This window comes from Atractosteus spatula, chromosome 5 (genome assembly GCF_055471065.1).
Source record: "Atractosteus spatula isolate fAtrSpa1 chromosome 5, fAtrSpa1.hap1, whole genome shotgun sequence".
NCBI lineage: Eukaryota > Metazoa > Chordata > Actinopteri > Semionotiformes > Lepisosteidae > Atractosteus > Atractosteus spatula.
In genome coordinates, this window is record NC_142710.1 from 38,239,270 (window position 1) to 38,265,767 (window position 26,498).

General features: G+C 37.1%; 1 protein-coding gene across 2 annotated transcripts; it reads left to right on the forward strand.

The window, feature by feature from the left end:
* Positions 1-962: 962 nt before the first annotated feature.
* cusr (Copper-only SOD repeat protein) lies at positions 963-26,498 on the forward strand. 2 transcript variants are annotated; one of them, XM_088917673.1, is made up of 10 exons: positions 963-1,074; positions 4,162-6,238; positions 11,407-11,506; positions 14,917-14,994; positions 17,454-17,558; positions 19,111-19,252; positions 21,937-22,051; positions 22,320-22,444; positions 23,390-23,473; positions 24,352-26,498. In XM_088917673.1, exons 1-10 carry the CDS (start codon positions 1,023-1,025, stop codon positions 24,444-24,446), a joined length of 2,973 nt encoding a protein of 990 aa, XP_088773799.1. In that variant the 5' UTR covers positions 963-1,022; the 3' UTR covers positions 24,447-26,498. The 2 variants fall into 2 exon arrangements, with proteins under 2 accessions (XP_088773799.1, XP_088773800.1); XM_088917674.1 differs by lacking the exon at positions 24,352-26,498 and adding an exon at positions 23,690-23,746.

The following is a 26,498-nucleotide window of genomic DNA, read 5'->3' on the forward strand; positions in this document are numbered from 1 at the left end:
TAGATATCTGACAATTGAAGAATGGTAAACATTTACAATTACATTTTTTCATGCAGTATGGGTACAACAAGATTAAGTGTTTTTTCCTACCTTTTTGGAGTAGAAATCACGTTTTTGTCGGCACACAGGTTATACAGAAAATAAGAAATACTATTCTTTTATTTTTTATTTTGATTAAAATTAGCCTACCTTTGCATGGCAATTTATCTATTAGTATGCTGAACATTACTTTTACATACTTATAACAACTGATGATTTTGTGCAGTGGGTACTGTACTTTGAGGAAATGGTTCATGTACAGTACACCTATTTCTCATTATTTCTGCAATTGCTGAAACTGATTGCAGTAATAGCAGCCTTTAAGAACTATCGAATCAAGCAGTGTCTGCAATCATTAATGACTCCATGAGGTAGGAGCCAACAATAAATGTCAATGGTCCTTTGTGGCTATTATTAGAAAACAAGCAGCACTTCAGTTTTACTTTCTTTCTTTTTTAATGTAAATAAAGGAAACTATGAAACAGTATACTAAAAAAAATGAGTTGCTTTAAATACAGTACTAATATTGTATAGAGCTATTTGCTAGACTGGAAGAAGACCTGAAGGTTATTTCTTTTTATCAAACTGTTTGTGTGTTATTTAAAATAACCACAAACAGTCTTGAACTGGTATAAAATTGTATCGTGGGTATAAGGACAAATGTGGGTATGCCTAATGAACAAAAACAGGTAGCATGAGAGGCAATTTCTGTTCCTATATAATCTCTTAATCCTGTTTATTAAGTGCTGCAGAGAGCATGCATTGTGGGCAGGGTGAACAGAATCTCATTATCTTCGACAAGGTGTACCTCTTCTGTTTCTCCAGCCTGAGCGCCTGAGATAGAGAGGTAGCCCCTTCCTTGAGCCAATCAGAGCTGGCCTGAGCACAGACTACAAATGCTCCCAGCTCTCTCCCTTACCTTCACTCAGGAGGCAGCAGGAACGCACTGACCAACCAGCACTGCTAGTCAGTACCAATGAGAGATGTCTGCCATCATGTGCCTTTCTTTGGGTCTGTTGCTGCTTTGCTTGTGGGGTAAGTAGCAACAGTATTTCATAAGGCTTTGCTGTCCAGTTGTTATGTAGTTTATATTTTCAACGTTGTAAGACTGTCCAAGAAAAGCAGGTAGCACTTGTTGGACGAAATGTTCTGATAACGCTGCTGGCTTTTGATGCCGCACTGAAACAAAGTAAAAAAAATAATATTAGCAATTAAATGAAATTTCAGTTTCACATAACCTTGTTAAACTTCTCTTTTACATGTCCAGTATGAATTTTGTTCTGCTTTTTCCACTTTCTAAGCTATGTGCAAATGGAGAAAAATAGTTTCCAAACCTACATTTTCTCTTGCTGGATTTACAAAGCTTCTCTAATTATTTTAAAAAACAGGGAGCAAAATATGTGCTTTTTGACTTTTGGAATTTGAAACAAAAACAGGTTGAAACTTGTATATAAAAGATAAGCATTTTGAACACTATTGGCTAAGCATTTAAGGTTGAAAGAAAGTAATCTCTTCCCCTCTAAGAAACTGATCTTTAAAACAAAATGCTCCAGTGCAAAATAAAAAGAGTTTAAAAGTGGGATTGTGGTGAGATACAACACATATGTAGGAAAGAGAGAGAGAGAAAAACAATGTTTTATCTTAACATTTTTCTTTTGAGAGTATATTTTCCACATAATCAAGAAGTTTTGAAAGTTATTGTGTAAGCAATTAATCTTTAATCTGCAATCATAATAACTTTAGAGCTACACTCTGTTGTTGGTGAAAGGCCTTTCACATGGTAAAATCTCCTGTGGTTTTTGTAGTATATTTTATAGTAATACATAAGATCTACAGTCCATTCCTTTAAGGTTTCTAAGTTTTACAACTTTTGTCTCTAAATACACACTGTATAATTTACAATTATTATATTGTCTCTTGTCCTGTGATGGACTGGCGTGCCATCCAGGGCATACACTCTCATACCTCACTCAGGCTTATACAAACCATTATGTACAATAAAAAAACAGTTGATTAGATCACTTACACTGTAAGTAATGTGCAGAATTATATTTTGTCATTTAGTTGTAATTGTAATACAGAATAGACAGAATTTTTACACCACCTCTGTCTACCTTTGAAGAACTGAAATTTGAAAGCTTTCCCTTTTTTCTTAATCTAATAATAGTATTCACCTGAAATGACACCTTTTGTTTCCAAAACTGTGAGTCAGCCAAGGTCTTCCAAGATCCAGTCCCTTGTTTTCTATTTTCCCTTTCAAGCTCAAACCGAAAATCCTCCAAACTGAGCTAAAACTGTTGCCAAAATACTGAGAGAAGCTGGATAAGTCCTATGAGAATACTGTGAGGTGGGATGAGCCACAAATGGTGTTTCTGAATCAGGATCTGTCATGTGTATTGAGGTAAAACAAGATCAGGAAAAAAAATGCTACACCTGTGCAGCTTGTCTGTGCGCAACCTGTGTGGTTTTATTTTCACCAAAAACTGTATGGTTTTGTGCCTGCTTTGGCTCTTCACTCACTAGACCTAGAACACTTTCGCATGAGTGAATGAAATTTAAAGAGAAGTAAAGCCCCATGACACACGCTACACTGGCCACACTATTAGGCGCCCCCGGTCAAATGAAAAGAGCCTCCCTGTGACAAAATGTGTCATTCGTTGTAATACGCTTCCATCACCTGACCTAGCCAGAGCAATTCCCAGAGCGATTCCCAGGACTCAGGCATGCTGAAAACCTGCAGACTAGGTGGAAAGTGCATTTAATTGTACAGCTTAATACCAAACAGCTGAAATACCAAATCCCACAGTAAACTGACCAAATAAAACTGAGACTAAGTAAACAACAATAAAATATGACAGTAGCGATAGGTCTTTTGAGCCATTTTTAAACACAATAATAGGTTTTAAACACAATTGCAGAGTCTCTAATGGATTTGTGAAATGAGTTCCACAGCAGGGATCCATCTCCCATTGTGTGGAAGAAAGTATGTACAGTATAAGCAGGAAAAACCTTAAAATCAACATGTCTTAGGGAACCAATGCAGGAGAGGACAGGGGTTATGTGTTATAGCAACTGGCTATAATTTGCACATGAGATGGACATACTGAAGCCTACTTAGTATCTTTAATAGTTACCACACTAAGTAAGGCCTTAATGACATCCTGATTAAATAAAGCTGTGCAACCAGTACCAGACAGAGAAAGGATGTTAACTGAGAAATGTTACACAAATGGATCAAAAGTATAAGTAACTTGGGATTTATTTTCAAAATCGACTACTGTCAAGGGTTTAATTTCAGTGTTGTCAAAAAACTACATAAAAACTACTATCTTTGCATAGATATTTTTAAGAGCCAAGAAGCTTAACCACAGTTCAACCACAGTTCACAGTGCTTATATTCTGAAATGAATTTGATCCTGCTGAAAGAAGGGGTTGGGCTTGTGTTACAAATATTACTAAACTGTCTGGGAGAACATGCCATGTTCTGCAAGTCTCTGCTTGTAAACTGGACCAATTATGCAATTTGCACAGTTTATCATTGTTTTCAATAAAGCAGTTAAGGTACAGTTGAACTAAGTATTATTATTATTATTATTATTATTATTATTATTATTATTATTATTATTATTCATGTATTATACTGTATAGTATGATGGTAGACAAAACTACTCTTGTTTCCAGGAGAACAGAGTTATTACAATTCCAACCGCCCAAGTAAGCATAACATACCAAGTAAGATACCTGTAATGTGGTATGATTAATTGTTTTAAATAATTGAATAAATGAGTCCAGCTGGCTGATTGTGGACTATAAATCAACAGAAACATATAATATCTGTAGAACACTTTCAGGTTTTGCAGATACTCTACTGAGAAGTCTCAAAGTTTGATTCCAAGACAGACTGTAATCACAACCTGTAAAGATTATCACTGTGGTAAAAGTCACAACATTATCAGAAACCACTCCAGCAAAATATAACAGAATTACTGAGAAAATTATATTACCCGAGTGTAGTACAATAGTACAAACAAGTAGGACAAATTTGTTAATCTTCAATGAATCAGTACATGATTGTTCTCCAGTGCCTGTCCTTACAAAATTTGTTTTTTCTCCTACTTTCAGGGTCTGCTTTCTGCAAGCAGTTCAGAGCTGATATCAACATGGCAGGGGTGAAGGGATGGGTCAACTTTGATTCCAGCCAGAAAACAGCCTCTGTGAATTTGACAGGGGCCTGCAATCAGGTTAACCTGTCTCTAAACGAATTTCCGGTTATGTATGGCCACTTCATATATCCCTGCCTGCAGACAAACATTGGATCAAGCATCTACAGATTCAGTGTCAATCAGCTGAGCATGTCTGTCAGTGTTCCAGACCTTTTTGAAAATAGATCCAGTCTAGATGACCTATCCCTTTTAGTTGAAGCCTGTAATTCCAGAAAAGCCTGTGCTACAGTAAAACAAAGTAAAATTATAAAAACGTGGCAAGCCAAATTTTATTCCTCTGTGGCTGGAGATCTCTACATCCGTCAAAATGAAGCAGAGAGTGCTGCACAAATTCTCTCTGACCTTGTGTCTCTCCATTCAGGTGCTGCTGTAACTTCTGTCAGCATGTTCATTGCCCAAGCCAATTTTTCTAGTTGTGCCATTCTTCCAAGCCAACCTGACCCATCCACCTTGTCACTGCTTGGTAGGCTAAGGGTGGGTTCCCCTCTACAGCCAATGAAGTCACGACTAGAGATTGCAAATCTCACAACAGTACGTTTTGCATTGATTAATTATGGCACAAATTATGCATGCGCGGAACTCAGGGCGATGGAACAAAAGACAGTTAAGGCCATCATCAACATGAAGGGAGCTAAAGGTTCCTTCAGCTTTACCCAGGCTTCTCCATTCGATGTCACCGAACTTAAAGTGAATCTGACCAACCTAAAAAGCCGGGTGCGGTCGTATCATGTACACAACTTTCCAGTCCCCCAAAGGAAAACATCTGAAGAAAACGTGTGTAGCAATGACAATGTTGGGGGGCACTGGAATCCATTTAACGTGGATGCGAAAAGTCCCACGTATCCCAAGGATCCAGGAGCAACTCATGACCTGTATGAGATTGGAGACCTCAGCGGAAAGCATATGTCCTTAGAAAACATGGACACTTTTGAGGAGAGTTTTACTGACTGGAATCTACCTCTGTTTGGAAGGAATAGCATTATTGGGCGCTCAGTGGTAATCCACCAGCCAGACTCTTCAAGGCTTCTCTGTGGAAACATTGGTTACCCAGGAGAAATGGTGATGGCAAAGTCTGTCTTTAGGGGTCCTGTGGCAGGGACAATTCTGTTCAGTCAGCTGAAGAACAGTCCTTACTCAGATTTAACTATGTTTCTGGATCTCTTTTATGCGAGCTCAACAATACCTGTAAGCAGTAACCATAACTGGCATGTCCACATGTACCCTATCAGCTCTGAGACAGATTTTGATCCGAATGTATGCATTAGCACAAAGGGCCATTTCAATCCTTTCAACATTAACACTACTGACAGCAGTTATGCCCTGAATTGCAAACCCGACAGTCCTTTTGCTTGTGAAGTGGGAGACTTTTCAGGCAAACACCAGCCGATTGATTTACACTCTGATGCTGGGAATCTGAACAGCAAGCACCTCTTCACTGACACAACATCTGGGATGTCCGGAAGCACTTCCATTCTTGGGAGATCCGTGGTGATTCACACAGCTAACCAAACCTCGCCTAGACTGGCTTGCGCAAACATAACTGCTGTGCGCTTGCCCTCTGCAAGAACTGGTGCCTGGTTCGGCACCGGAAAAGCTCAAAACCAAGTGCAGTTCTCTCAGAGTTTTCCCCTGGACTTGACTATAATCAATGTGTCGCTGGCAGGTTTAGGAGCAAAAGCTGGGGGATATCATGTCCATATTCTGCCTATCAAAAATGCATCCACAAGCACAGACCCTTGTTCAGACCAGAACATTATGGGTCACTTCAATCCGTTTTCTGTTAACGTGTCTTTATCCCCGGCACCTGGCTCGGGCACACCAGATCAATATGAAATTGGAGACATTAGTGGAAAGTATGGGCTGCTCAGCAATCTCGATGAGATTAAAAATCAGTACGTGGATAATAACATGCCACTGTCAGGGCCAAACAGCATTATGGGACGCTCAGTGGTTATTCATTACCCTAATGGATCCAGGTAAGATAGACTCCCTTCAGTCAACATCTCACTGTTCCCTCCAACTTTCTCTCAGGTTTATTCATGGTGCTTCAGCAGAGACAGCCATTTTAGCAAAGTCTCTTTAATCTTTAAGAATTAGGTGTGCGAGCAACTAATTTCTGTGAAAATTTTGTGAACTCTCTGCTCATTTCCAATACAGCAATGTAAAGCAAATGTGCTGTTATCATGTGCAATACATATTGGCTGCACTACATAACTGACCAACAACTTTGAACAATACAGAACAGAAAAAGGGGAAGAAAAATTACAATGGAAAATGATAAAGACCAGGTGCATCCTAAAACATTTCTAATAAAGGAACATTTAAAGACACAGTTTTAATGTTCCTCATTCTGATAGAAAATTACCATATAAAGGGTATCACTAAGTAAGCATGATTATCATTTAACAAATAGCTAAAGGAAGAATAACAAATATATTAAGATCACCAGCTATTCATGGGTAAAAATAAAATGAAGGTACTTTATTTACAGGCATTATTCAAGCTACACCTTCTGAATTAATAAAACATAATAGCTTAAATAAAATAGTAAATATTGATGGATTATTATTATTATTATTACATTGGGTAGCATGGTGGTACAGTGGTTAGCATTGCTGCCTCATAGCGCTGGGGCCCTGAGTGCAATTCCTAGGGTTCTATCTGCATTGGGGTTTATTTGTGCTCCCTGTTTTCGTGTGGATTTCATCTGGGTGCTCCAGTTTTCTCCCCCAATCCAAAGACATACTGTTAGGTTAAATGCCTCCTGGGAAAATTGGACCTGGTGTGCCCGTATAGTATGTGTGTGTTTGTGACTGTGTATGCCCTGCAATGGATTGGCTTCCTGTCCAGGGTGAATCCTGCCTGCCTGTTAGCTTGCCAGGTTAGGCTTTCCCTTTGATCCTGTATTGTGTAAAGTGGTTAAAAAAACATCAACCAGCAAACCCAGTCATCAGAAAACATGTGGTAACATTAATTACCTTTGACATGCACTATGTGTGCACTTCATAAGACGATTCTCTCTTAAAGAAGTTTTGCTGCTCTTCTGATACAGGTAAATTGGCAGCAGTTCCAATTCAGTCAATATCAGGAAAAGTGTTCTACAAATAGTAAAAGGCACACATATAATAGTATTCACAAGAGCCAACCTGAGTACATGTCAAGCTATGCAGAATACTAGTGACACATCAGCAGCAGTGTTACCAAGCTATAACCTGATTTTGACAGATGTAAGAAGCTATGTAGGGCTGGACCTGCTTGGAAGGGAGACCTCCAAGGAAAGCCCGGTTTTGCTATGAGTGATATTTGATGACAAGTAGGTGACACTTACGGAGCCATGGTACCTCAGATGACAAGGGCATCTAGCTCCTGACCGGAAGGTCCTGGGTCCAATCCCAGGTAGGGGCAAGTGATTTAGCTTGCTTTAATTCCTTCCAGATGGCTCCCAGGTCCACTCAGCCTGCTTTCCAAATGAGTACTGGGGGTTAATCCTTCTGGGGGTAATAGGTCGACCGGAGTGTGATACTGACCACATCACCTCCACTTCCAGTGTTGGATGGTCAAGAAAAATAGTGGCTCTTGTTCCCAATTCCCCCCATGGACCTTTATGGCCTGAAAAGGGACCTACCTACTGTACCTACTGTACTACCTACTGTACGTGACACTTATCCCTTTGAACCTGGACATTTTAACCAGTGTCTCAGTGATCATGGACACTGTGCAATAGAAGGTGTTGTCCTTCAGATGAAATCACAAATGGAGGTCCTGACTTACCTAAAAGGATTCCACTGCATTGTTCATAAGATAGAGGACTAACCCCAGTGTCCTGACTACATAAATTAATACATAAATCCTTAAATTACTTACCTAATTCAATTGATGAAATTGAACTTCTCTTTTCCACCTGAACTGCTATACAGGGGGCTGCTGGAAACAGAATTCCCTCCTATATGTACATGTAAAGCACGAAAGCAGTGAAAATCCCATATTAATGCAAAATATTATTATTACTGGGGCACAGTGGTGCAGTGGTTAGTATGGAGTCCTGTGAAGCTATCGGCTTGGAGTTTGTACATTCTCCCTGTGTTCACGTGGGTTTCCTCCAGGTGCTCCACTTTATTTCTGTAGTCCAAAAACATACTGATAGGTTAATTGGCTTCTAGGAAAATTGTCCGTGGTATGAGTGTGTGCGTTTGTGTCTGTATGTGCTTTGCGATGGACTGGAGTCCCATCCAAGGTGAGTCCTGCCTTGCACCTGTTGCTTCTGTAGGCTCCGGCTCCCCTGTGACCCTGTATAGACTAAAGCAGTTAGAGAATAGGTGGATGGATTATTACTAATGATCACATCATTACATAACTTTCAATAACCACTTATCCAATTCAGGGTCACAGTGGCCTGGAGCCTATCCTGGGAAGCATTGGGTGCAGTGTGGGAAACACCCTGGACTGGATGAAAAGCCATCACAGGGCACACATAGACACAAACACCCCCAACCACACACCAGGGCCAGTTTTCCTAGAAACCAATTAACCAACCAGTATGTCTTTGGACTGTGGGAGAAAACTGGAGCACCTGGAGAAATCCCACATGAATACAGGGAAAACATGCAAACTCCATGCAGATAGCACCCCAGGAATAGAAACCACCAACCCAGAGCTGTAGGCAGCAACTCTAACCACTGTGTCACCATTCTGCCCACAATGCAGCCCTTTGTTTCTGAAAGACTGATACTTGTAATTTTCATCTGGAAGTTTTAGTTCTGTATGTAACCATAGGTAGAGGTATTAATTAGTATTTTTACATATGAAACTATTATGCTAAAGTAGTGTTATTAGTATTTTATTACACTTTAACTTTTACTCCATAACTCATATCTTGTGTTGCTCAGCTTTTAACTGTAATACGGCCATCACATTACATGTTTATTTGTAGTTATATGCATTTTTTAATATATTGGCTAATTTCATTAGAAGACTCATTCATGCACACGATGACCTTGTATTTCCTTATTCTCTGGGCCAGGGATAGAGTTACTAGACTTTCTACCCTGATAGCTCCTTGCTATTTTTTGGAAATATTTTGGATACTTTTTAGCTTGGACTGTATAACAGCACATGGATTCATTAGGTGCAACAGGGAAGAGGAATATTGCTGCACCTTTTAACTCATTCATGTTAGTGACTGTGCCACAGTGCTACTTATGTTACTAATGATTATTTCTCTAAAATATCATTAAGCAAATTGTAGCAGTATCTGCAAAATAGATCTGCATTTTAATGCTGAACCTTAGTGCGACATACATTATGCCAAATGTGTACAAGGGAATGGGTCAGCTTAGCTCATGCAATAAATCATGGTCAGCATGTACAGTAACAAAGGAATCATAATAAATGTTTCCAAGCATGCTACTATCTTAATCACAGAACCAAAGTGATGAATACAATGGGGATTAAGAAATGGAACTGAAATAATTACAGTATGAAAAGTTTACTTGTTTTTCAATTAACTTTTATATTAATTACAATTAAATTATATCAACAATAGGTAGAAAAACATACCAGTGTTATGCACTAAATGACAAAGCCAGTGGCATTTTATCACTTCAGAATATTACTCATTTTACAAAAGTTAACTTTTTGTCATCACTAACAATTGTCTACAAAAATCTTTCTTCACAGTCAAGAATCTTGATATCCTGGAAAGAAGTTTCTATTTAAATTCAATGTTTTTTACAAGACTGCTACTAAATGGTGAAAATGATTCTGTGCTTTCCTTCCTGTATTTTTCATTAGTGAATTTTTCCCCAGCACTTAGTGGCTTACATATCATTTTACTGTAGAAATTCTTTAGCACAATGAGACACAGGGACTAGTAAAGTTGATCTATGAAATAATTACAGTATTAGATATCAGAAACACTGAACAATCATCTCTTTCTAAGTCTCTTTATTCCTGGTAGGAAACTAGGAAATATATTGGTTTCAAATTGCTACTGAATAAGGCTAAAGTGTGCAGGTGGTGACACATTTGGGTTTCAGTCTGCATTCTGGTGGATGTAGTGAACTGGATATTTTTAAGGCAATGTCTTTCAGGGTTAAGGAAATTAATCAGGAAAAGTAAGCAAATAATTACAGAAAATTACATAACAGTTTGCGGCACAGTGGTGCAGTGGTAAGCGTTACTGTCTTGCAGCACTGGAGACCTGGGGTGCTCTCTGTATGGAGTTCATATGTTCTTCCCATGTTTGCACGGGTGCTCTGGTTTCCTCCCACAGTCCAAAGACATACTAGCTGGTTAATTGGCTTCTGGGAATATTGGCCCTGATATGTGTGTGCTGTGCAGTGGACTTGTATCCTGTCCAGGGAATATCCCGCCTCGTACCCTTTGATTGCTGGGCTCCCCTGCAACCATACAGTATGAAGCAATTAAAAATGGATGGATGGCTGTATAAAACCTTTTAGAAAAACAGCACATAGTCTGATGTACAACAACTACAATAGTAAATACTAATCTGAATGGAGGTAAATTTGTTTAGTTGTTAGTATGTAAGATACACATTTATAACAGTACAATTAACTAACTTAACATCTGAATAGGTTTGAGTGAGGAGCTGCTGTGTTGGCCGCAAAGGAACAAATAAAGAATAATTCTAGGCTAAAAAGTAGAACGGAGGTTTTCACTGTTGAGTCTTCTTTAGGTATCAGGTGTTCCTTAATTTGTCTTCTACCATGCATGAGGTACGTATTTAAATGAATAAACGTTTTTATAAATGTTAGGCATTTGTGTTCCTCTCTTCCGGTGAGCTACAGTCCTGTGGGTTGTGAAGGGAACTCAAATTAATTACCACGGAAGACTTGGAAACAGTGGTAATTACGGGTAATTAAGCCACTTATAGATTCAATCAAGGTATAAAAAGCTAGAGTGGAATGAAAACCATAATACCATTTGATTTGAAGTGATCATAAATTAGGATCAGGGTCTTAAATCAGAAATGTACATTCATACCTAAACAGTTTTAAGCCAGTTTTAAGATTGCAATTTACCTTTCAAATATGCAATTACAGTGTTGTTATTTATGTTACTTTTCCATATGAAGGTGCTCATGTAATTCCTTGATTCCCCCCTTTTTTTTAAAAAAAACCTGAAGAATGCAGTGTGCAGACATCCTGCCTGATCAAGCCTCAGATGGACACTGGGTTCGAGCAAAGGCTACGTTTAATAGTTCTGTGAAGGGGACAATATCACTGGTAAGTTTTAAAAGACCTGGAAAAAATATCCATTCCGTCTTCAAAGATAGTCCTGTGGCTCATTATGAGAGATGAAACTTGTCAAAAAAGAATTACTGATAAAAAGTGTCTTACAGTATGTCTTTTTAAATGGTCAAATTAGCTTTCTTTTCAACAGGAGTTCTATTGTTTTTGCGCTGGATTTATCCCATTGTCACAAGAGGTTCCTGACTTTGACCAAAAAAAGAAACAAAAAGCAATGGGTGCAGGTCAGTTTTGGCTAGGGTTACTTGGTTTCTCAAGGCTTGTGAAAGATCTTGTCTCAGAGGTTCTGCATTGCTTCCTCTTTGACTTGAAACTCCACAGGTGGGAGTGGTTTTGAGTACAGTAGAGATCTGAAACACCTAAGGGATTATTGTTTAGAGCTAAAAACCCGTTTAGGATTTGAAATAGAAGCTTGCTGCTCAATGGTTATACTCCTTTCTTAACAGCTGAAGAATGAAAATGCATCTTGAACCAAAAGATTGTTTTTAACCATTTAAACCTTGCATACATCATACAATTTTATTTTTTCTCTTCTTTTCCTGTCACTTCTAAAGACAACACTATACAGTACATGTTTTTCCTTGTTAGATGCTAGGAATTGTATTTTAGTCTCACAGTACCTATGCTGATATTTTATACAAAATGATGTGAACGTTTTCAGACCCTTGCACAGTTTTCATATCTCAGTTTTTGAAGCTCACAGTCATAACTTTAAAATTGACATTAATATTTGTTTTTACACACATTCAAAGAAAAATAAAAAAGAAGCAAATAGATCATATTAAAAATACAAAAGTCATGACCCAATAAGTACCAAGTAAGTATGTAAACGTACAGTAATTTAATTTAGGTACACAACATTACCTTAATAAACCATACAATTAGTTGAGTGTTCTCTGTGCGTGGTAAAAGTGGCTTTAATGATTACAGCATAATAACACCTGCTATTTAGGCTTCTTTGGTCATACATGAATTTCAAGTAAAGACTTGAGGTGGATAAATTTATTGAAAGCACAGATTAAAATAAACATATTACAGTCACTGAATATCCTCATGAGCACAGTCTTCTCAATCATCAAGACATGAAAGGTGAATCATACCACCCTGACACTACCTACTGTAGATCCCTCCAAACGGGGAAGCTGGGAAAGGAGGAAACTGGCCACAGGACACTGTTTAACTGTTGAAAAAACTATAGAGTTCAATGGCTGAGATGGGGAAAAATGTGCATCACTCAACATTATCCAGAACACTTCACAAAACAAGTCTGTAAGGCAGAGTGGCATGAAGGAAGTCATTATTAAAAATAACAAGTAATAGGTTTATTCCATGCTGAAAGAAAGAAGAGAGAAAACACAACGTTTCAGCCGTGGAGCCTTCTTCAGGTACCCACCTGAATTATTAAATTATTAAAGACTTTAAAATCCTCATGCTCAACTATAAGGCTCTGCATGGCTTGGCACCTCAGTACTTTTCTGAACTATTATCGCCCTACTCCCCACCTCGCAATCTCCGCTCTTCAAATTCTGCCCTCCTTACTGTCCCCCAAGCCCGTCTACATTGTATGGGTGACGGGGCCTTCTCCTGTTATGCCCCCAAGCTCTGGAACTCTTTGCCCAAGGATATCAGAGAGTCACCCTCCCTAAACTCCTTCAAATCCAGACTCAAAACCCTCTTCAGAAAATCCTTTACTTAACTGGTTCCATTCTTCACCCCACTGCTCTTATTAGTACCACCATCCACGGTCTCCCCTATACATTGTAATTGTGTCTTATCTTGTGTATTCTCCTTATTTATTGTTATACTCTTCTTATTTATTGTTATTGTCATCCTGTAAAGCGCTTTGAGAAGCCACCTTTAAAGGCGCTATATAAAATAAAGTTTATTATTATTATTATTATTATTATTAAAAATAACCCATCTCAAATCCAGAATGGAGTTTGCAACAATGCACCTGAGTGATACTTTAAAACTGTAGCAAAAGGTGTCTCAGATGAGACCAGATCAGAAACTTTTAAGCGTAACATTTGGTGCAAATCCGGCACAACATATTTCCTATACAACATCAACCCTGCAAAAAATAAATAGTAGTTGCAATATCAAGCTATGGGAATGCTTCTTTACAACAGGGTGTGAAAAGCTTGCTAGAAAAAATGGATGAGGCAAATTACAGGGAAAGACTAAAGGAAAACCTGTTTCAGTCTACTAAAGACTTAAAGCTGGGAGGAAAATTCACAATTATTGTCCAGAAAAAGTAGTTGTCCAAAAATTAGTTGTCCAGAAAAAGGCCCTGACTTGAATCCCATTGAGAATCTATGGAAACCCCTGAAAACTGCTGTTCATAATCAATCCTCAAGTAACTTAAGCAAACCCACAAAATCAGACGCCATGAGAAGGGTACGAGGCACTGTATATCTGAAATGACTCCCCAGTGAACCTGAATTTGAAGTTTTAATTTGAAGGTTAAATATAAATGCAGGACATTTTTGAAAGTGTGTGGAGGATTTTTTAGATATGGAAAATAATTACAGTTTTCTCTAAAAAACATGTTTAAGTTACCGGTTAGACCATACTGTGTACATTCAAACAAAGAAAAGGAGAGGAAATAGTAAATATCAATAAATTGAAAACTGAAGATATAGCGAATGATATTTCTTTATCAATATACAGTATAAAAATCACAACATGTTAGGTAAGTAATGCATCCTGTCCAAAGGACTCTCTAAAACGGTGAATGATGGAAGAAGCAATTATTTTGTTAAAGCTGTCACAAAAATATGACACACTTGCCTAGCAAGTGAATTAATGAGCAGAATTGGGAATAATGAACTGTGTCCTGTTGGGATGTGATGTTGTGCTGCTTTTCCAAATGATCCCTGAGTCCTACTGTAGCTCACTGTTGCTCCTGGAGTTGGCTGTGGGCTTAAGTCTTATCTGCATGCTCACCAGATGTATCTGTCAGATGAAGGGTTCAATAGTGATGTATTCAGTTTTAAAAGTGGAATTTGGTTAACTACAGTATAATCTCTCATTACAAAATGTCTTTAAAGATAGAATATATATGTAACACGTATTGTTGTGGAATGAGAAATTCAGGGCTTTGTGAAGGTTCCCTAGATTTAAAAGTTCAGGTTATGATGTTTATATCAGGATATACAATACTGTTTAGATTTCCAAGAAATTCTGTATTCTGCATTGGAAAGCCCCTACATATACAGTACTTTAGAAAGAGGCACAGTACAGGATGGTTTTGTAGAGAAACATCTCTCTCATACTTTTAGGATGCATTAATCAAACAGTGGCTCATAGGCTATGATCAGGTGTGAAGTCTACAGTACTTTGTTCATGAAGGAAAACACTTAAAACAATTACTATATGTGCTTTAGACCCAACAGGTATATTCCGATGGCAGCTGCAGTGACACTATCATTAAGGTGGACCTACAAGCATCACAGAACATTAATGTGAGTAAGGATTTTACTGTCTCAGCATGACACAGACAATTGATGTCTCAGTGACTATCAATAAATACCCCAGTTGATGGATACCACTGGATACCATGTGATGAGCAATGCAATACCTCTGGTATGCAGTCTTGTTCCAATCAAATGGGAAATGCTGTTTTTACTGTGGGAAAAAAACAAACAAAAGGAAGGAAAAAAATACTTTAGTGTAATATTCACACTGCATCACCAAAAGAATTTCAGTTATGCCAAAGTAAAAAAAAAAATGCCATTGGCACCCAAATCCAGCACAGCAGTTTTTTTTTCTTTTAACACAACCCAAACCTCACAGCTATTCCAGCATCTTTCCAGAACTGAAGGAGGAAAAAGAGCCTTACACTTCATTACTACAGGATTACATAGTCACAAATAGCCACCAATCATTCCTTAAGTTGTTAGGCTGATCAGTTAAAAAGTTCTTGCTCAATTTTAATTAGAGCAGTTGCCAATGAGTTGATGGAGCTTTAAAGTCTTTCCGATCTGCAACAATAAAGACTTACTGTAATTACACCATTAACATAGAGGAGCTCCATTAAAATGTTAAATAAACATTTAAAAAATACACAGACTAGAACCTTAAAAGCAATATAATACTGTTAATGGTTTTGTAAAAGAGAAATTCAGCAGTGTGCATACTACTGTATATATATATATTTCCATTCACTTACAATTCCTTCTCTTTCACTACACATTCTAGCTGATTTCATGATCCTTTTTCTAATTCTATTTTTAACCATTGAAGTGAACCAAAAATTCATTTCTCCATTAAAATAAATAGCATAATTCATTCATGTTATATCCTATTAAGTACCTGTATATTTTACCTGTAATGGCTATTTTATGTGCATGCAAAATCCAAACACAAGTAACTCAATAACTAACTTCAGCAATGAGCACAATATCAGACTGGCTTACTTTAAATATACTCAAAACAATCTCTGTTTTTCTCTATCAAAAAGTAATAGACATATAATCTTGATATATTTAAAAACTATGAGCATATTAAAGTTGTGTTTCATTTTAAATATCTTGGGATTGATAATAATTCAAAAATCATAAATTAATAACTAAATATAGTGTTTTTGTATTTAGATATAGGCTGGATTAATGATTTGGTGGCAAAATATTATTCAGGATTCTATCCAGTGGAGGCTCACAAACAGTGTAACATTTGTTCTATGATGTTTTTGTTTCAGTTCCAACTAACTTTTTAAAATAATTGTATTCCTGTTCATTTTTATTCCATTTATTATCTAATGTCAGTTTCACTTAGAGTAAACTGAATTATTTTAGCATTAGGAGAAATAATGCCACATAAGTTACTAAGAAACAAGACAAAAGTCCAATGGTACTTTACATGTACAGTATGCAAAAACTATACTTGGCAAAAACGTTTTGGTAACTATGAATTCAGTGTGATTCAGTTAATAAAAAATTGTGTTTGTCAAAGATAGAACCTGTTCTATACTTATTTCTTGCTGTCAAATAGTCATTGATAAATGTGCTCATATGTTTTCCTCCAAATGATTCCAACAAGGGTATTTTTCTGTGTGTCTTATTGGATTTGCTTTCATATTCTTAGGATTATAATAAACTCTAGCTGAGAGACACACCACACCACAGGTCGCCAGAGGATAAAATATGGAGTGGAGTTGTTAATGCCATGATTGTGACCCTTAATTGACTTGAGATAATTGCATAGTACTGTACTAATTGAGCTCTTCAAAAACAAGTCAGCTTCTACTTTTCTTAACTATTATAAAACAATAATATTATACAGTATATTCTCACCTTTTTGTCCATTGAAAAAAAACACCTTGTAGGGTAAGGTTCACTTTTCTGAATGTTGCCATTCTTTCTACACATTTTAACCTCTCAGACATTACTCAGAGTGTGGAGGAACCTGCTGAGGTGTTGTTTATTACAGAATGAGATTCTATGTCATTTCCTTCATTTTCAAAACACAGTGTCTTCTGAGAAAAAGAAAATATGAGAAGATAAGGAACACCATCTTGAAATTCACTCATTTTGAATGAGCTCTTTTTTGGTTTAATTGATGATTTAAGAGGTGGTGTTTAGGAGTCTTTAATGCTGTGGGGTAAAAGCTTTCTTTGAACCTAGATGTCCGTGAAGGAAGAAAGTGCATTCCCGGTGTGGTTTTGGTCTTCAGTTATGTTATTTGCTGTTCTGAGGCAGTGTGTGATGAAGATGGTCTGGATGGAAGGAAGTTCTGTAACAGTGATGGTCTCAGCTGTATCCACCACCTTCTGTAGTTTTTTACGTTCATGAGCTGAGCAATTGCCGTACCAAACTGTAATGCGATTAATGCAAAAATGTAATGCAATATTAAACACCGATTTAAATAAAAATGGATTTTGCCAGCCCTGACAATCTTATTTGATTTTATTTTTTACTCTAAGGTCACTGAAGCTCTTTGGCATATCCATGTCAACTACATACAAGAGAAGGATAACAGATGTTCTGGTACAGGAGGCCACTTCAACCCTTTCAAAATAGACACTGGGGTGAGACATCTCTCAATTCCACTTACAAAGGAATCAATGTTTCCAGGTGGATTATGATTTTAAGAGCTTATTCCCTGAATTGCACCTGTTAGTTGTTGGGATAGACTTTGGCTCCCTGAGACCATAGAAGAAGCCATTGAAATATGGCGCTATGGATGGATGTAATGGTATTCAGTTATGTGAGATCCATGTGCTAGACCATAGTTTGGGAATCCTTGTCCTTTAAGTTTTCTTCTTCATTAATTATTTAAGAAATTTAAGCTTTTTATTTGAACTATTTTTGATAAGACCTTTTAATGCAAGTTCTAAAGTTAATAGAGGTGAAAATAATGGTATGAAACGTAGAGCGGATTTCCACAAATGCTGCATATCAGAACAACTGAGCTGCTCTTATTTAGGTGTGAGAAATTTCAGTAACTAAGCCCACGAAGAACTAAGAATGCTTATGTACAGCAGGTAATATTTCTGAGACAAAGGACTGAGGAGAGAATAATTTAAATAGTGCTAATTAAGAAAATAGTTCAATTAAAGGCCCCAAAGCATTTGTGATGAACCCAGTTGTGAGCAGTACCAGACAACACTAGGAACTTGATCAGTCTATTGAAACACCTGGGTACAGGAGCTCATGGAAAGACTCAAAATCTCAAATAGCCAATACTCCAAGAGGAATCACTGCTGTGTAACAACATGAAGTTAATGCTTCCTGTACCACAGGGAAACCTAGCTGCAGTCACGGATACACTGTCTGAAGGTTTTAACTTCAGTTCATCCCTTACCAACCCACTAGAACATTTCTAATTTCTGGCCCAATTAGAGCAGTTTTACAGCCTTTCCCAGCACAGATGTGCAGATTTGATCAAGAGATCTACTAAACTTTCTGGATGTCAGCCCTCCAGGACTGGAGATGGTTTCCAGCTGTTGTAGCAGCCACTAAGGAATTAATGCAGTCTATAACATTTTAACCCTTGGACCTGGAGACCTACAACCATGCACGTTGTATTTCATGCTCTTTAATGACTGAAAACACGGAAGCAGTACAACTATGGATACTTTTAGGGGCTTTTTGCATTAAAATATTTAAATTACATTGCAATATTCTTGTAAAATGCAAAATTTATTTGGGTTATGGGAATATGGAACAAGCTATCCATTAATGTTTTGAATCTGATAGCCTGGCTTCTTTCAAGAAATGTATTCCTGCCTTTCTTGTTCTTATTTCTAAATGTACAGTACAATCAAATACTGTACATATCTATAAATTCTAAGGACATCTTATTTGGATATGTATTTGATTTTCTTATTACGTAACTGTGTTTTTCCCTTCTTGTTTAAAGACCATAAGAAATTGAAAGAAACATGCATGATTCAAAGACTTCTCTTTGAACATATTTGTCTTTGTACAGTATGTATACATATATTGGTGTGTATTCGTTTCTTTATTGGTATCATATTTTTCAAATTACATTATTTGAATGTTGATGTTGATTTTTTTTTTTTGCTTTTCAAAGCAAGTTGCATATTAAATAACTCTGTAACTCTTTTTTACTTCTAGCCTGGTTACAACTTCAGCTGTTCCCCTAATAATGTACTGAACTGTGAAGTTGGGGACCTGACAGCAAAACATGGTCCTGTCAGTCTGCATTTGAGGCAGCTCTTCACTGACACCAACCTTGACCTGACTGGAGATTTCACTGGTAATAACATAAAAATACAGCCTCCCTTAAATTAAGGTCTTTTTACCATATTTTGTAAGCCAAAGCTAGCAAGAAAACAAGAAATGCAATTTCAACCCAGTTTAAGGAAAATATGGTTAACTGGCTTCTAGGAAAACTGGCTCTCATGTGAGTGTGTGCATGTTTGTGTCTGCCCTACAATAGACTGGCATCTCTACCAGAGTGTATCCTGTTTTGCTGTTGTAGTAAAGGCAGTCCCTTAAATCATTTTATATAAAGTGCTTTGTGACTTATAGATTTGTGGTTTGGATGAATCTTATCCCAAATTGATACTGAAGTCCTTCAATGACATGACACTTCTGGTGAATCATTAACAAAATAATATTTAATTTGCAATTGGTGATTGTGCTGATTTAATTTTGCTACCTTTATCTGTAGTAGAAATTTTATTTTTCTGTTACTTATGCGTGTATATTTTTAAACTGCTGGCTTGTCAATTATTTTGTGTTACATATCCACTCAATCTGATTTTTGTTTGCACACCTGGTGATACCAGAAAGAGGAAACAGGTTCCTGTGACCCTGTCACCTTTCAGCCACGCATCCTGCAATGAGCTGCATGAACTACAAGCTCTGCAGCAACTTAAAGGAAGTTCAGCAAATGCCCACTGACTCACAGTCCCACTGGCCACAATACTGCCCCAAAATGAGGTCCAAGTGTTCTAAAAAATTCACAAGCTTACCATGCATCTGTCAAAATTATTAGTATTATGATGGTCTCCAAGTAACTGCTAGTTCTCAGTCCACCAAGAGGTCTGTTAACTTATTCTCATTCTGATTCCTCACTTCTAGTGGGGAAACTGAAGACCTGTCTGGTTTTGTAAGGTGTTATAAGATGCAGGTGAAACACTACTCAATGAAAGCAGGTTTTTATTTTATTACAGTAAAAGTCAGAAAGCCATCTGAGGACCATGTCCTTCCCAAGATGGTACCCTTTATTCTTGAATTAGAAGTACACCTAAACCTTTACAGCACCTTGCACACTGCTCATAATAATGCTTTTGTACTGCTCCAGTCTAAGTAATACAGTACTGTATGTGTGAATCTCTGTGTGCTATTGAAGTGTCATTTACAATGCCTCTGATTGTGGATGGCAAGATATTGAGCTGGGTGGCTAGGGTACAAGAATCACTGAGCTAACCTGTTAGGGGTGAAGCAGGGTGACATAGATTTCCTGGATCTCAAGTTGCTGATAGAGCTCTGCAAAGACCTCTTGTCCCAAAGTTTCTTCTCTGGTCACTGCAGAAACCCTTTTGGAACCTCAAACCAGGCAGATAAGCTTTCCAAAGGGCCTCAGCTATATTTGTAGAACCTTGATCTGGGAGTGAAAAAGTACAAAATATTTGGTGAAATAATCCACAGCAATTCAACTGAAGACAAACACCCCCATATATTCCATTTGTTCTGCATTGATGATGCTGAAGGGAAGAAAAAGAGCATTCACTGGGAACCCTCTGCACCACACAGGTTCTGCAGGTCCGATAGCAATATTTTCTGTCCCAGTGAATTCCAACCAGAAGTAGCTCTGCGTTAGTCTCAGCATCCATTGGGTCCTAAGTATCATTTCTGCATAAGTGGCTTGATTCTGTGGTGTGACTCCTAATAATCCCCATTTACAAATTGGCTTCATCACTCTGCTCTCCTCTCCACTGTTAGCTGATGTGTGGTGAGTGTTCTGGTGCACTATGGCTGCCGTTGTATCATGCAGGTGGATGCTGCACATTGGTAGTGGAGGAGAGTCCCCATTACCTGTAAAAGGCTTTGAGTGGAGTGTCCAGAAAAGTGCTATGAAGTGTAAGCAATTATTAATTATTAATTAAATGTTTGGACGTCTGTTAAGCAGGACCCCGACGACGTGCTCTGCTACATCATGTTTGCAAGTCAATGACTGGCAAACTGAAGGCACATGTCTTCCCGTTAAGTTACGCTAAATTTGCAAACTGTATCACATATCTGATTCTTATAGTATATAATCATCATCATTCTTACTCTTCTATAGCACTTTTCTGGACAGTCAAAGCACATTGTACAGTAGGTAATGGGGACTCCTCTCCACCACAAATGTGTAGCACCCACCTGAATGATGCCACAAAGCCAAAGTGCACCAGTATGCTCGCCATACATCAGCTATCAGTGTGGAGGAGAAAAGAATGATGAAACTAAGTGATAGATGGGGATTATTAACCTGCCACGATTCGTAAAGACCACTGGGAAATTTGGCCAGGACACTGGTGTAACAGTTAATGACCACGGAGAGTCAGGACCTTGGTTTTATGTCTCATCCAAAGGACAGCACCTTTCTTACAGTATAGCATCTTCATCCCTATACTGGGGCATTAGAACCCACACAGACCGCAGGGTGAGCACCCCCTACTGTTCCCACTAATACTGTACCTCTCCCAGCAGCAACCTTAGTTTTCCCAGGAGGTCTCCCACCCAGGTGCAGGCCAGTTTCACACTGCTTAGCTTCACTGGGCTACAAGTTGTGACTTGCAGGGTGATATACAGTAGCTGCGAACTAGATATTGCAGCTTTCTAAATATTCTAAATATAGTTTTGAAAGAAAATGCCTTTAAATTTCTTTTATTGTCTTAACTGTAACTAAATGGTGAAGGACATCTGGTCTAAACGTAGGTTGTGTTACAGTTGTGTACAGGTCAATAAGCCTAAGCACCACAAGTGGTATCTTATCTTGTGCAAACATCATACCAGACTCTCCTTCAGAGCAAGTGATATTTCCGAAGCTCGACTCCTTCAACAGGTGAGCATGAAGTCCTCGTGAAAAAAATGCTTTACAGAAACAGTATTGTTTGTTTTGAATTTTCATTAAATCAGTCTCTTTCATAGAATATCTCAGTGTGTTAGCATACAGCATTCTTATTTTAAAAATATATTTAAAATGTGTTTCTTACAGCACATCAAGTACATGATAAATCATAACTCTATGTATGAAACAGCTTGTACATCAGTTAAAGACTAAAAGTATGAACAGGTTACTGGATGGAAATAAAATTCTCCATCTTGTCTAGGTTTGAATTCCGCAACAAGGTTGCTAGTGTTCTGGAAGTTAACTTCTGGAGGGTCACTATCTTGCCTGAAGCGTTATCTGTTGTTGACCAGGGAAAATGCCAGAAAGTCACTTTCTTCGTATCAGGTAAAGCTGACATGAAATATCAATTTTTTATTTACAGCAATGCTGTTTGACTTTAGCATCATGATTCATGACTAACATTACTTTCTTTTGAAAACAAAGTTTGAGAAGTATGATTAATTGAATGAACAGTACAGGTTTTCTGAAAACACAAATAATAAATGTTCATAGATACACTAGCGCTTAAAGATAAATAATTTTCAGAAAAGAGTTGCTCCTAAGCTACGGCTAACTGCTCACTGATTTGTAAGATAAGATTCTGTGTTTTCAATACGTTCTTTCTGGATTTCCAGAATGACAGGCTGGGACCTTATTTATGTCTGTGTAAAAGGAACAATTCCATCCTTTCAAAAGCCAGCAACTCACAGAAACTTTAAACGGTAACATGATAGTTCACCTAAGCAGGTTTATAAAACTCATAGTCTGACAATACAATGAAAATGATGTAGTAGTTTTTGTCTCTAGCAAAGGTGTCATTTATTCTTTGAACTCTTTTTAGTTCTGGATTGCTTTGAAAAACCCAAAACATGCTCATGTACAATGTTAATTAAGTACTACTGAATTTTCTGTACTTATCAAGCAGAGTAGATAAGAATTGTGGTAGAGGAATAAAACACTTCTCTATATAGTCTGTCGGACAGTGGGTGCTGCACTTCAGCACCAGATGAAATGGGTCCACTCATATACAGTATGTAATGTTATTTGGGATTTGAAGGATTATATAAATGATTATATACAGTATATGAGTACTATGTAAAGAAGTAATTATTCTTCTTGTTGGTTTTATGAAAATCAATGCGTATCTAAAAGAACAAATCTAAGTGCGCAAATTCCAGTAACTTCAAAAGGGATCAACAACGTTGAATTTGGTGAGTGATAATGACTGACTAAATTATCACACTCTTGGTGGTATATTGATATTGTATCTGATATTTTGCTGTCTTTCAGGAGATGTAGATGCAACAAAACTTAAAACAATTCAATACAACGAGAAGATGGGAAAGTTTCAACAATCCAAACTCTGCTTGCAAAGTAAGAATTCCTCTCGTTGTTGCCTCAGAATATGGAACTCTTTCTTTTGTGTAAATCTACACATATACATATATATACACATATATATAGGTAGTGCTCCCTGTTTTGAGTGTTTACAGTGTTTTATGTCATGTAAAAAACACTACAACTCTGCTAATTAGAAAACAAAGCTAAGCTGCTTTTCAGCTGCTCAGTTTTGCTTCATCATTCCCACAGGTAACCCTGGTCACTAATCTCAGAGCCTCTCCTACTTGCAGACTTACTGTTGAGGTGTGTACACATGGCTTAACACCATACTTACTTTTTAGTCATTGTTCAGTGAGACATTCAAATAATATATCATACAGTATATCATATAGTATATAATATATAATATATAAAAATAATATATTCAATATCCTTTTCATCAGATTGAAGATGCAGGTAGTTTTCAATGAACAAGACTATATTACTTAAAATAATAATGGTTAATAATAAAAAGGTTTTTACAGTATAACCCAGACGGCTAATATTGTTTTTTCTCAACTGGGATCTGATAAAGACGCAATGACTGCTAATTGTCATTTGCAGTGGACTATGTTAAATAAAATAAACTTAAAAAAGATTAACAGTAGGTATTAATTTCAACCTACACAATCATACATTCACACATTAAATTATTAAGCACAAAGCACTGAAAAATAAAATAGTCTTCATTGCTGGAATGGATTACATAAGGAGTGTTTAAAAAGATCAAGTTAGCCATTTTTTTCACAGCAACACAATACATTGCAAATCAGTTACCTATAAATTTTCTCCCGGAACAAAAGTTTCTTTGTTCAAAACCCTGATGTATCATTCACATGATTAACAATGATGTTGCAATTGCTTTTTAACAGGTGGCAATGCCGCTCATCTGCTGGTGCCTGGTGGATATCTCCTGACAGCCGCTATTCTTGTAGTCCAGTCCTCCTTATACCTGGTGCAGCAGTAACTCAAAACTCCATTGAACACTGCGTTCCTCCTGACCTGTCCAGCATTGTGTGATTAATGGTTAAACTCATTTGATTTCCACACAGTACAAAGGCATTATTTTGAATGTCTCATTAAATGAAATCGGGCACCAACCTTGTCAAAAGAGTTTTGAATACTCCGTGTACTATAATGATGGGAAATACACACTGGCAATCAGAATTATGGGGTCACCTGGATAATTTTGCTGAAATACAGCTGAACCAGGAAGAATCACCGTGAACTTTTGATTCATGTAAAAATAAACTAAAACTAAACAAAGTCTCAAAATAAAATTTAACAGAAAAAATGTAGTTTTATGATACTTCAGAGCCTCATCATACTTCCTGTCTTCACAGTATTTCAGTTAGACCGTCTAGAAGATCCATTCTTCTCATTGACTATGAATACCAAGAGTGTTTTATGTACAATACTTAACCAAGCCCTTATTATCTAATGATTAGCCAACTCATGGCTTACAAAAAAATTAAACATACTTTTACATGGTCCAAACAAAGAATTAACTGAAGAAATTAAATTAATAACACGTTTCTGATAGTCTTACAATAGTTTAAAAAAGTTTACTGTTTTTAGTCTTCCATTCCAATGAGAAGCAATATATTGATAGCCAGAATTGATAGAATTTTCTTTTCATTACAAAACTATTCATCTTATTTTTAAAGGCTGAAAACAGTAAAATGTAGACTTTTACAGGGAGAAGGTGTGAGTGTAGTGTTAAAATGAGATGTGATAAGACTGATCTGAGCAATGAAAAACAAAAATGTCAGGATAATGCATAACTTATGTGCTCATATTTTAGGATTATTTACATTATGAAACAGATGGCATACAAAAATTGCTTACTCAGGTGAAATTTAATTTTTGGTGACTGCTGTTCTTTATAGGACTAAAAGCTCTTAGCTTAAAAGAAGAATATTCCTTGGGAATGTGTTGAGTTAAGAAATTGATTATTTTTCGTGAGCCAACACACAGAAGCTCCTGTGTGCAGCTGCTGAACAAAAAAACCCCCAAAACACTGAATTATTTTGTAATTAATGATCTACAATTACAAACATCATGCTATATTAAGCAACACTTGCTATGTTTAGTTTTTGTATCATTAAACCCTGTGAGCTTTTCGGAGCCAGTCTCTAGGGAAACCCCAAATCCAGTGCCTTGTGAAGCAGTTGCCACGGAGATGCATCTTAATCCATGTTCTATCCTGCTCACCTGCCTTCAGGAACAGCAGAATTAAGGACATAAACAGCTTTAATTCAACAAATCGGATCAGGGGGTTAGGGCTCATTACCATTCTTTCAAAAGCAAATGATCTTTTCTTTAAGAAAAGGAGTGAGCAGTCATTGCCGCTAAGAATATTTAGAGACCACTAATGCACATAACTGTGTACCCTGCAGTAACAGGGTTATATCAAGCTATATATACAGCATTTTAGCTACTATTGTCAAACTAAACTGTGTTTTACTTATTTTTGCCATATTCACGCTTTTAATTCTATTTTGGATCAATATCTTTCAGTGTCTATTACAGGATGGTTTCATCTCTGGAATCTAAGGTTTAGATCTCTAACCTACTTTATATATTATATTGAAAACTCTGCATTTAATACTATATTCAGACAAATTTAAAGAAATATTAAAAACGTATCATGATCTTCTGCTAAAGTATTGTACGTCTTAATGAACTGCTATACAGTAGATAATTGTGCTAGGAACTATCGTTATTTCTCCTCATCATCATTTTTCAATGTACAGGCACTATATATTGATATGTATTGAGTACATTGATGTATTATGTGAAGATATTATCTGAAAACTTTATTTTCTGAAATCATACAGTATCAAGCCAAAATCTGTTAAAACAACTGTGTAATATGTTCACAAACAGCCTATAATGAGGTGTTTATTGGGGTGTCATTATTTTGTTCAACTGATTGCAGCATTATTTTACACTTGCATTGAGAGAAGTGTGTAAACCCTGCTGAATTACAATTGCTTGAATAAAATCTCTTCATGGT